Source organism: Acyrthosiphon pisum, unplaced genomic scaffold (assembly GCF_005508785.2).
Source record: "Acyrthosiphon pisum isolate AL4f unplaced genomic scaffold, pea_aphid_22Mar2018_4r6ur Scaffold_20957;HRSCAF=22637, whole genome shotgun sequence".
Lineage (NCBI taxonomy): Eukaryota > Metazoa > Arthropoda > Insecta > Hemiptera > Aphididae > Acyrthosiphon > Acyrthosiphon pisum.
This window is the reverse complement of record NW_021770370.1, coordinates 2,714-14,106: the sequence shown is the minus strand read 5'-3', so window position 1 is coordinate 14,106 and position 11,393 is coordinate 2,714. Positions and strand designations below refer to the sequence as shown.

Genomic DNA, 11,393 nt, shown 5'->3' with positions numbered 1-11,393 from the left:
TGTCGTGATACATATCTAACAATGGCATACACTATAATTACACAAATAAACATATTTAAAGATACTGGCTTATATCAGACACCTCAGAATGTTACACCTAACACATAGGCTACTAATATTATTATACTCTGATATTAACTAATGTGTTAACCGTGATTATTATATTATGAAGGTATAAAAAAAAAACAAGACATGAGAATATTATTGAGAATATTATTTATTTGGTCCTAAATTACAGGATTTCGAGGGCTGCCATTTCCGCCACCGCCGATTCATACGAACCCGTAGATTCATCCAACGTCTACAATTTATATAATTCATAGAATTAGCATTTTCGTTTTTAAAACAATAAATAAATTAAATATGGCATTAAAAGGAATTCCCCAATTCACAACTTACTGTGGTCTCTCCGATACCACAAGTGGGCTGGTCCACTTTCATTCATGTCCTACAATTTTGTATTTATTTAGCATTATTATTATTTAGCATTATGTTTAAATATTTTTTAATATTAACTTACGGATAAGTCTATGGGTGTCGATGAAGCCAACACCGGCGTGGCTGCCCTCGAAGAAGTTGTTGGAGCCGTCTCCACTGTTGGCATGGCTGCCCTGGAAGTGACAGGAGCCGGGGTCGGAGCGGGAGGGGGAGTCGTCTCTACAGTCGCCATGACTGCCCGCGACCTTCGAGAACGACTCCGCGGCGGCTTTACCACCAGACCCCGACTCAACCCACCTGCACGTGACAATGCCTCAGGTCTTTTAGATGTGTGGGGGGCTATAAATATTACAAAAATTATTAATATAACATTATTATTATAACATCATTATAATTTTATGTACACACTCACCGAGACATTGCCGGATAGTGTGCCCAGTCAAGTTGCATCTATAACATCCTGAAACACGATGTATGTGTTAGCCAATAGTAAACATTTAAATGTACCTATCACCTATGTACTTACTGCGTTTCGGCGTTTTTCGCGGCGGCGGTTCGCGCGCGGCCGGCGGTGCCTCGGCTGCCACAGTCCCCAGGTGTAGGGTGTGCACCGCACCATTAAATGTAATGTTCGTCACCGTGTTGGCTCTGTTCATTCTAAAAAATTAAAAGACGAAACATTTAGAGCATGTCAGCGCAATATATTTCTCTCCGACCTGTGCAACGTAGACTTAGTATAAAAATTTAACTACTTTGCCGGAAAGCGTGGGTTGGTGCTTACAAAAAACTAAGCCCCCTAGGTTTAAATATAAATTCATAAATACGATCAGCGTTGGATGTGTTTAAACAAGCTAATGTTATTATACTCATTCTAAAGTTGATAAATAAAAAGAAATAAAGAAAATGCATAGTAAAACGAAACAATAAATTTTACGAAAAATCACGTGTTGCGCACACGCATACTAGCCTCATATTATATTATACGTGTTAAAAAACAAGCCCCTGATGTACACTTGGCGATTGCCTCTAATGTTCTATACATTGTTAGTTGTTACTCATTCTGAAGTTGATAAATAAAAATAAAGAAAGAAAGTGTAAAGTGAAAAAAATTGTCGGTATTACAATATTCCTATTCCTGTTAAAAACTTACTTCTTTTTCAATTTTGTTCTGCTCTCGGTACCTGAAAATAATATGTTTAATTAGAATTATTAATTTCAAAAGCTTAAGTATTTATATTATATCCTTACATCTTTTTGCCCCGGCTAAGTATGAGGCATCACTCATTCCCTGAAAATGATGTGTTCAATTAGAATTATCAATATCAAACACTTAGTATATAAATATATCCTTACGACGTTTGGCGGTGGGGCTTCGGGTTGCTCCCGAGCAGTGACGTAGAGCTCCTGAAAATAATGCGTTTGATTAGACAAAACTTGATATTTTTTTTTTATATACTATATTATATATCCTTACACAGAAAGAAATATTGTAGTTGAAATTAACAAATTATATTTATTGAATTTTGATAATAATATATTTCTTAAATATATCATTACTTAATTAATTTTACAAGCCTTATGTTGGTTTAAAAACATTTTCTTTGCTCCAATCAAACAGTTTTTATTGAATTGATAACGGTTTGATAAATTAATAATTTAAAATGTGTTAAAATGCCTGACCTGGTTGACAAATAATTTATTGGTATAACAATTATTGTTTTAAATGCATAGGCGTAACTAGGGGACTATCCACAATAACTTTTTCAAATCGAGATACGATTTTATTGAATCAATAATAATAATTGTATTAAAACTGCCTCCCCGTCACCCGCCCATCATTTCGTATCCAGTCAACTCTATCATAACGACAGTGAAGAAAAATAGCGATAATGCCTAAAAATAGATTTGGGTTTTTAATTTAGTCCCAAATTTCACCGCTCGTATTTATCAAATTCGCTCAATTGTTAAGTTATCAGTGTAATAATTCATTTGACAAATTATTTTTGTTGAGTTAAAAGTTTAATAGTTAATCCATAACATGCTTATGTTTATTTTTATTTAAACGCGTTTATTTATCATTCCGAACGTGGAACGTCCACTCATTTCTGCAGCGATCAATTTGGTATTGTGCTTGTAATTTGATGGTTCTTTATGCATCTAAATTCTAAGGTAAGTACTTCAATTGTTAACGTAAAATGATTTGTTTTATTTGTGAACTAAATGTACCTACATTGTCAGCTTTGGTAACGCATTTCAAAATCATACATTTATTAGGATCATTTAGTACATACACGTGTAAAGAAAACAAATGCAATAAATCATTTCAAAGTCTAAGTAGTTTTAGAAAACATATCCAAAATAAGCATATTTCTATTGAAAATACCGTACATGTAACTGCACTTAATAATTCAATAACAACTTCAAATTATAATAATTCTGATACAGATCTGCAAATAAATTCTGTTGAACAAGTAAAAAATTACTGCAAATCTGATCAACCAACATCTAAACGCCCCAAGTCAAATGACAATGTTTTTAATATAAATAAATGTATTGAAATATTACATTTAAATGCAGTTCAGTTTTGTTTGAATTTGCATAATAACAATAACTTTTGTAAAAGTGATGTAATAAACATTCAAGATGATATTATAAATAAAATAGTCAAGCCCATTACTGAATTAATAAAGGGTACAATTGAAAATGAAATAAAAGACACTATAATTCTATCTACATTTTCTAAGACAACAACGGCTATCTCAGATCTTTTCAAATTTTGCAAAACAGAACATTTGTTAAATAACTGGCTTAAAAATAATGAACTAATAAGTGATCAATGTAAACAGTTTACAATTAATAATGAAATTAATTTAATTTCCCACGATGGTCAGACCATGTATGATGAAGTATCTACAAAAGGTATTTTAATGCCTCTAAAATTTCAAATAAAAAAATATTTTGAACAAAATAATAACCTTACCACATCACTTAATCTATATAATAGTTTGATTAGTTGCCCGGTGTCAAATATAAACTTTTCTATGTCCAACTTCATTCAAGGGTCTTTGTGGAAAGAAAAAATAGCGACATTCCAAAATAAAATTGTTATGCCATTTTTTATGTATATTGATGATGTAGAAATAAATAATCCATTGGGTTCAAAATCAATGTGTCATTCTATATCAGCCGTATATTATAGTTTCCCTCTAAATGAACAAAGTTCTAGACTCGATAATATTTTTTTAGCCGCTCTTATTAAGTCCAAAGATTTAAAAACCTTTGGAAATGATTTGTGTTTTAAGAAGTTGGTAGATGAAATAAACAGCTTAGAGAATGATGGAATTATGATTGATACCTCTGAAGGTTCCAAAACAGTTTATTTCATTCTTGGCTTGTTAGTAGGAGACAATTTAGGAGTTAATAGTATTTGTGAATTCAGCAAATCATTTTCTGCAAACTTTTTTTGTCGATTTTGCAAAGCTCATAAACACTTGACACATAGTTTATCACATGAAGATAGTACCTTACTACGTAATATTCATAATTATACAGAAGATGTACTAAAAAATGATTTTTCACAATCTGGTATTTATAAGGAAAGTATATTAAATCAAATACAATCATTTCATGTTACTTCAAATTTTAGTATAGATGTAATGCATGATATATTTGAGGGTATATGCCATTACAATATGTCCCATATAATTATTTATTTTACTGAAAATGTTAAAATTTTCTCTCTAGAAACTCTTAATTTCAGAAAACAGAATTTTAACTATGGACTTGAGCAAAAAAATTTATCTCCTCAAATTGAAAAACATCATCTTCATAAATTTCACCTCAAAATGTCAGCAAGACAAATGATGTGCTTTGTTCATTTTTTTACGTTAATAGTTGGTGATTTAATACCAGATAATGATGAAGTTTGGCAATTTTTTTTAAACTTTCTTGAAATAGTTGAAATATTACTAGGACATCAACTTACTCAGCAAGGTACTGTTCCACATTTAAAAAATCTCATAAGTAGACATAATACAGAGTATGTTTTATTTTTCCAAGACAATTTAAAACCCAAACATCATTTATTGACCCATTATCCATCAATTATTTTGAAGTCAGGGCCTCCAAGAAATTTTTGGTGCTTTCGCTATGAGGCTAAGCACAAAGAGTTTAAGATGTATGCTAGAGCAATAACATCTAGAAAAAATATTTGTTTAACATTGGCTAATAAGTATCAATTCAAATTTGCACACTTCTTATTAAGTCAAAAATATGACTACTCGGAGATCAATATAAGTAAATCACAACAAGTTAATTCAAATAATTATGATCAATTTATATTCAATCATTTAAATATATCAACTGAAAGCTTTGATAGTTATTCAAAAATCAACTTTAAAGGTACAACATACAAAACTGGAAATTACCTAACTAGTTTCATTAATGAAGTATGTTTATATGAAATTCTTGAAATTATCATATTAAAAAATAATGATATACATTTTGTTGTTCACCAAATTCAATTGGAATGGTTTAATTCTCATTTAAGAACATATGAAGTCGATAGAAACAAAGCTGTAGTGTCAAAAAGTGTTATGAGTATAAAAGAATTTAGTGGTCCACCAATAAATATTATTCAATTTTCTGATAACAAATTAATGATTCGGCTAAAAGAATATTATTAAAAATAATCTTCATATTTATCTGTAATCTAAATTGTAATATATAGTTTATTATTTTTAATATTTTTATCAAAATGGCAATGTAGGTATAAAGTTGTTATTTAGTTTTTGTACATTTAAAACCATTTGAGTACTTAGCTATTAAGCTATATTATAATATAGGGAAATAACAAACTTAAATACCTAAACAGAACTAATTGTTGTACATTTTAAATTATAGCTGTTTTATGTAGACATTTAATCATAAGTTATAATAAATTAGTATGTGTTAACTTATACCTATAAGATATACAATTATGAATAGTTGTATAGTTGTTTTAGATTAGAATATTGTATTTATAAAACTAAATACCTACCCACCTACTGTAAAAAATGGATTCGGGAAAAAACCTTTTTGAGTCGTTTATGATTGATGAAGATCTTAGAGAATTCACCGATCTACAACCAATTAATATCAATCAAAGTTTCAATTCTATTGAAAACCATTCTGTTGTTGAAGAGGAGAGCATATCAACGGAATCAGATTTAACCAATTATATCCCAACTTCAGATCCAAATCTCACGCAAAATGCTTATAGCCTTACAATCACTGATAAGATGCATTTGAAAAGTACTTTGGAAGATTGGAAAGTGGGATACTTGTACCAAACATGTGTTGGTAAGTAAAAATAAAATGATATACCTATGTACATATTGTACATTTAAGAATTTTTAATTTAATATGTGTACAATTTTCTTTTTTTAGCTGAATGTGTAGACATCCAAGCATTGAAGTACATTAGTACTGACCAAATCTATGAACTTTTATCAAAATATCCCCTGGGTGTTAAAATTAAATTCAACCATTATGTAAAGGAATGGCGGAAAAAAAGACAACTGCAGGTTCCTGGATCAATTATACCTTCACCAAGTGTAACTTCATCGTATCAACAAGTTCCCCCCTTTTCTGTGTATGAGGTTCTAAATAAAAGTTCTCAAGGTGCTTTGATAACTAATTATTATAAAACAAATAATAATTTAAACGAGTCATGTCGTAATCTAATGATAGATATAATAATATCTTATTTGGTGGAGAAAAATATTTCTATGTCAGTTAATTTAGCAGATACCATAGCTACAACAATTAGTGAAACATTCATCTCAGAGTTAAAGGTAAACAAAAAATACATGTTTAAATTATCCAAACATTATATTTTATTAAAATGCCACATATTGAAACTGTTCCAATTATTTAACGATCATGTAACTACTTTCATTGTTATTATTATATATTTAATTTTAAAATATGTTTATTGTTTATTTATTGCAAGGAAACATACTTTGTTCGAAATTCAGAAAATAAATGTCCAAAGGGTAAACTTTATTCTAAGTATTTCAACAAAATGAGAAATTTAAAAAATCATGGTTTAGTTCCTCAAGAAGGCATATGCAAAAAGAGCAAAAATGCCAACAAAAATCTTACCAGAGTTACTGCAGAGTTAGATGATGAACTAAGTAATTAAAATAACTTGTGATTTATTAATTTATTAAGATTCTTACACTTAACCATTTTAATTTATAGTAGCAGAAGAAGATGCTTTTTCCACAATAAGTCACTTAAAACATGACGATTTGTCGTGGCCAGATGTCGAAAGTGCTTGGAAGAAAACATCAGTATACAGGTTAAAAGCATTAAAAAACTCAAATTTTTCTTACACCGAAATCCAAACTACTTGGGTCCACTATACTAAACCACTTGGATATAAGCTGGTGAGTTAATATTAATTAATTTATGATTCAACATATTTTTAAACATTTTAAATAATATTATTTTGTATGAATTCTATTTTAATCATAATAAAATTAATTTGGATTATACTAAATACCTATATAAATAGATTTACCCAAATTTCAATAAAAGTGTATGAAAATATAAGTACCTACCTATTTAAATTGTATTAAAATAATATACATATTATTATTACTTAACTTAAGTAATATAACTTGTATACTGCAGTGTGATTGACAATGTTAACTATGTTTGCCAATATTTATTTAGTCTGAAGTATTCTTTATTATTGTTTTTTATAGATTGACATTGATTTTCAACGCCTTTATCAAAATGCAAAAGACATGCTTAGTGTTTTTGATAATACATCAACCAAACTTGTACAAATTCTCAATGAACGAGTGAAAGACCCTACGAGTAGAAAATTAATTGCCTCTATAATAGAAAATAGCAACTCATCTGAAAGTAAGTTATTTTAGAAACACATAGTTTCTATGTTACACCGGGGCATTCTTTCTGTATAATTGTATTTATACAGCAATACAGTAATGCCTTACTTCGATAGGTGACTCTAACTTAAACAATTAATTATTATTTTTCAGATTCCAGAAATTCTGTTATATTTTATGTTTTGCATGCCATGTTAGTACCAACATCAAAAACATCATACATTGACTCTGAAGGAAAAAGATGTGTTATCAAATATTCAATATCAGATTCCCAACAGAGCTATGTCTTGATAGCCCAAACAGCAGCTGAACTTGAAGCACTTTTAAACTCAAAAAAAGTCAATGGCAATAGTATTCAACCCTGTCTTTTGATTGTGGGCACTATATCTGAACCTAGTCAAATAATGGTCTATTTTGATAATATTAAGTACAAAGTATTTTCTATTGTAAGAGCTATAGATATTTGTTTTAAGATATTTCATGTGTTTAATTTAGAATACCCCATACAGTCCTTGGATGTCTGGTTATTCATCCAAAAATTTTACTTCAACATTGTATCAAAATATGATAAGCCCTGTCCTTTAGTAAACCAAATAATATCCGAATTGAAGTAGGTTTTTATTCTAATACTTAAATGGTAAACTGTAATTACATAATATTCAAAAAGCCGCCTTTAAAATTAAATATTTATACATTTTTTCATGTTAAATGTAATTTTTATCTTTATATTTAGCAGTTATCTGTTACATTATATAAGTTTATTGCCTATATTATGATTATAATACAATATAATATGGTTTTGTAGTTTTTATTTTAGTTACATTTAATTTTATGTATTACCAATAAGAACTATTATACTTTAAAATATTTATGTACATTTATAGTTTTAAACTATTATTATTAACTATTGTATTTAAATTTTTTTAATTTTTTCCTCTTCAGAGAGTAAATTAATTACTCAATTTTTTATTATTTACATTATTAAAAGGTATCTATATTATTATTATAATATAAGATTATGTAATTTTTATTTTGTATTCATGTAATTTTTATATATTTTATATATTGGTTATAAGAACTTTTATACTTTAAAATTTTTATGTACATTGTACGTTTATAGTTCTAAACTATTATTATTACATATTGTGTTTTCATTTTATAATTTTTTTCCTGTTACGGGAGCAAATTAAGTTCTCAGTTTTTAATTATTTACATTATTAAAAGTTTATTATATTATTATTATAATATAATGTTATATAATTTTTATTTTGGATTCGTGTAATTTTATATATTGATTATAAGAACTATTATACTTACTACATTTTTTAATACAAAAGGAACATCTTTAATTTAAGTAATAAATTATTTATTTGATATGAATCTGTGTGTTGCTGTTTGAAATACATTATTATAATATTATTAATAATGTAAGTATGTATTGATCTATACGAAAAAATCAATAAAAATGCAAATTTGGAAAACCTGAGCATATTGTGAAATTAATTATATATATTTCATATATTTTAAACAGATTAATTTGTAAATTGAATATAATATGGCTTATTAATTCAAACATAACCTATGTAGATTTAAAAAATCAATTATTGATGTAAAAATTTACTGGCCAGCACTAGAGTTAATAAATTAAACAAATTCTTTATTAAATTGATTTATACAGTTTATTAATTTAAACATTGCCTATGTAGGATTAAAAAATTAATTATTGAAATAAAAATACAGCCAGCTCTAGTTTTAATACATTTAACAAATTCTTTATTAAATTTAATTATATGGCTTATCAATTCAATCATTACCTGGGTAGAATTAATAAAATTATTTATTTAACTAAAAGTATAAACAGCTTTAGAGTTTCTAAAATTAATAATTATATTTTATCAATATAACTAAAAACCTCATCAAATTAACAGAGCCTGATAATTTATTGATTAACAAAATTTTAATTTTGATATTAACAATCTTCTCTGTTGGCCCTATGTTAACAATCGTCTTGTTATTTTAACGTCAATTTTCATTAATTTCATAGATGTTTTTCGTTCTGTGTACGTTTGGCGGCAGCAAGTCTGCCGTCGTCGCCGCGGCTCGGCTACAACTGACCTCCTGAAAATAATTTGTTTAATTAGATTTATAAATTTTAAATATACTAATAGATCCTTACGTTCGACGGCCGCCGAACTGTAGCCTGCCTACGGTCCTGAAAAATTAGTTTAATTAGATTTCTCAATTTCTAAAACTTGAACGTTTTTTTTTTCAATATACTAATATATCCTCACCTTCAGCGGCCGCGGCGAGCCCGTCTTCCATAGATCGCACTGAAAATAATTTATTTAATTAGATTTTTGGATGTCTTTTTAAATATACTAATTAATATATCCTTACTCTTGACGACGGGTGCCGTCTAACGACGGGGATCGGCGTTGGGGTACCGACCGGTGAGCGGGATCTAAGGAGGTTGGAGCCACCTCCCTGTCGCCTTCCACCATCACGACCCCTCCTAACTCCCCGCTGTCTATCGTCACCGCCACCGCCACCACCACCACCACCGCCAACGCCTCCGCCACCACCACCGCGGCCGCCGCCCCTTTTAGCTAAGCCACCCCTGGGCTTGGCTACAATATAAATTACAATTATATACATAATATTAAGGTTGTTATTAAGGAATATGTAAACTAAACACTCACCACAATCCCGAGATGGATGCCCGGGCTTCCCGCAGTTGTAACATTCTGAAACGGGGAGATATCATTTTAATCGTTTCTAATATTATACAAATTTATGCTTACGTCGGGCGCGGTTCTCGCGTTCGTCGCCGTTGCCTATGAAGACGGTGCAGCTGCCACTGATGTTGTACACTGTATTCATTCTAAAATTAATAAATAAAAACAAATAAAGGAAGTCGAAAAAAACAATTGATTAGTTTGCATTATTATGTCTGTGGTATTATAAAATATTAAATTCGTTTGACAAAAAGCATGTGGTGCACACTAAAACTAAGCCAGGATTTCCTTCGCAATTTTATGTGGTTATATATACATTATTTAGAAATACGATTGGCGGTGATCGTGTTAAAAACAAAAAAAATATTTGATTTGTTTCACAGAAACCATGCGTAGCAGACAAAACTAAGGCTTGATTTTCTTCGCAAATTTATATATTATTATAATAAGAGATATTTTGTTAACAATTCATAAATACGATCCGCGTTGGACGTGTTAAAAAACAAGGCTCTGTTTTATACTTTGTTACCCATTCTGAAGTTGACAAATAAAAAGCAATAAAGAAAGTGTATAGTAAAACAAAACAATAAGTGATCTGCCGGTATTATTATGTTGATGGTATGATAAAATATTAAATTCGTTAAACGAAAAGCGTGTGTTACATTATATTGATTGATTAATACCTACGATCTGCGGTGAACGTTTTAAAAAGCAACAAATTATATTAATATTACAATATTTATAAAAATATTACATTGTATACTCACGTGTTTTCTGTTTTCGAAATTGAAATTAACAGCGAAGTCGTCACTCGTATGACTGTTGGATGTTTAAGAATGGTCGGTCGGACGTCGGCGCAGTCCATTGTCTTAGAACGGCGACATAACAAGAGTCAAGGCAGGTAACTCATGCGGGTACGATATCGCACGGCAGATTATTGTATTGACATAATATTATATCGATATTTTATATTTTTACTATTCATTCGAACACGGCATTAAACCTCATACTTTTGACCATCGTTCTTTTTTTAATCTTTGCAAAATTTTTTCTTATGGTCATATTAATGCCATAGGGCCATCACTCAAACATGCAAACATGGTTTTCAAACATTCCCGCCTTAGACAGAATACCGCCAAAGTGGTACCTAGGCTTTATCACCGACCCTCGATCCACTCGCTATCAGCGAATAACTTACAATAAGCGCGACTCTTCCCGCGTAAAGTTTCCCGCCAATTATATGATACGAGAGTCCTTGGGTCTAACATCATGTTGGTGCGCGGAAACGATTCCGTGTTTTTCGGAGATTCATACGGAGGAA

General features: G+C 29.6%; 2 protein-coding genes across 2 annotated transcripts; both read left to right on the top strand.

The window, feature by feature from the left end:
• Positions 1–3,332: 3,332 nt before the first annotated feature.
• LOC103309150 lies at positions 3,333–5,123 on the top strand. Its single transcript, XM_008183901.1, has 3 exons — positions 3,333–3,357; positions 3,499–4,734; positions 4,840–5,123. The coding sequence occupies exons 1-3, from the start codon at positions 3,333–3,335 to the stop codon at positions 5,121–5,123; spliced, it is 1,545 nt and encodes a 514-aa protein (XP_008182123.1).
• Positions 5,124–5,345: 222 nt separating this feature from the next.
• On the top strand, positions 5,346–8,008 carry LOC107882702. The gene is made up of 6 exons (XM_016801494.2): positions 5,346–5,778; positions 5,866–6,272; positions 6,431–6,614; positions 6,682–6,869; positions 7,191–7,353; positions 7,491–8,008. Exons 1-6 carry the CDS (start codon positions 5,493–5,495, stop codon positions 7,949–7,951), a joined length of 1,689 nt encoding a protein of 562 aa, XP_016656983.2. The 5' UTR covers positions 5,346–5,492; the 3' UTR covers positions 7,952–8,008.
• Positions 8,009–11,393: the final 3,385 nt, after the last annotated feature.

Bases quoted from the DNA above. Each gene is read 5' to 3' on its own strand.
- LOC103309150 (XM_008183901.1), top strand. From the start codon at position 3,333: ATGTATGATGAAGTATCTACAAAAG. The intron at 3,358-3,498 runs GTATTTTAATGC...ACTTCATTCAAG, and splicing joins TGATGAAGTATCTACAAAAG to GGTCTTTGTGGAAAGAAAAA. The intron at 4,735-4,839 runs GTAAATCACAAC...TCAACTTTAAAG, and splicing joins CTACTCGGAGATCAATATAA to GTACAACATACAAAACTGGA.
- LOC107882702 (XM_016801494.2), top strand. From the start codon at position 5,493: ATGGATTCGGGAAAAAACCTTTTTGAGTCGTTTATGATTGATGAAGAT. The intron at 6,273-6,430 runs GTAAACAAAAAA...ATTTATTGCAAG, and splicing joins CATTCATCTCAGAGTTAAAG to GAAACATACTTTGTTCGAAA. The intron at 6,615-6,681 runs GTAATTAAAATA...TTTAATTTATAG, and splicing joins AGAGTTAGATGATGAACTAA to TAGCAGAAGAAGATGCTTTT.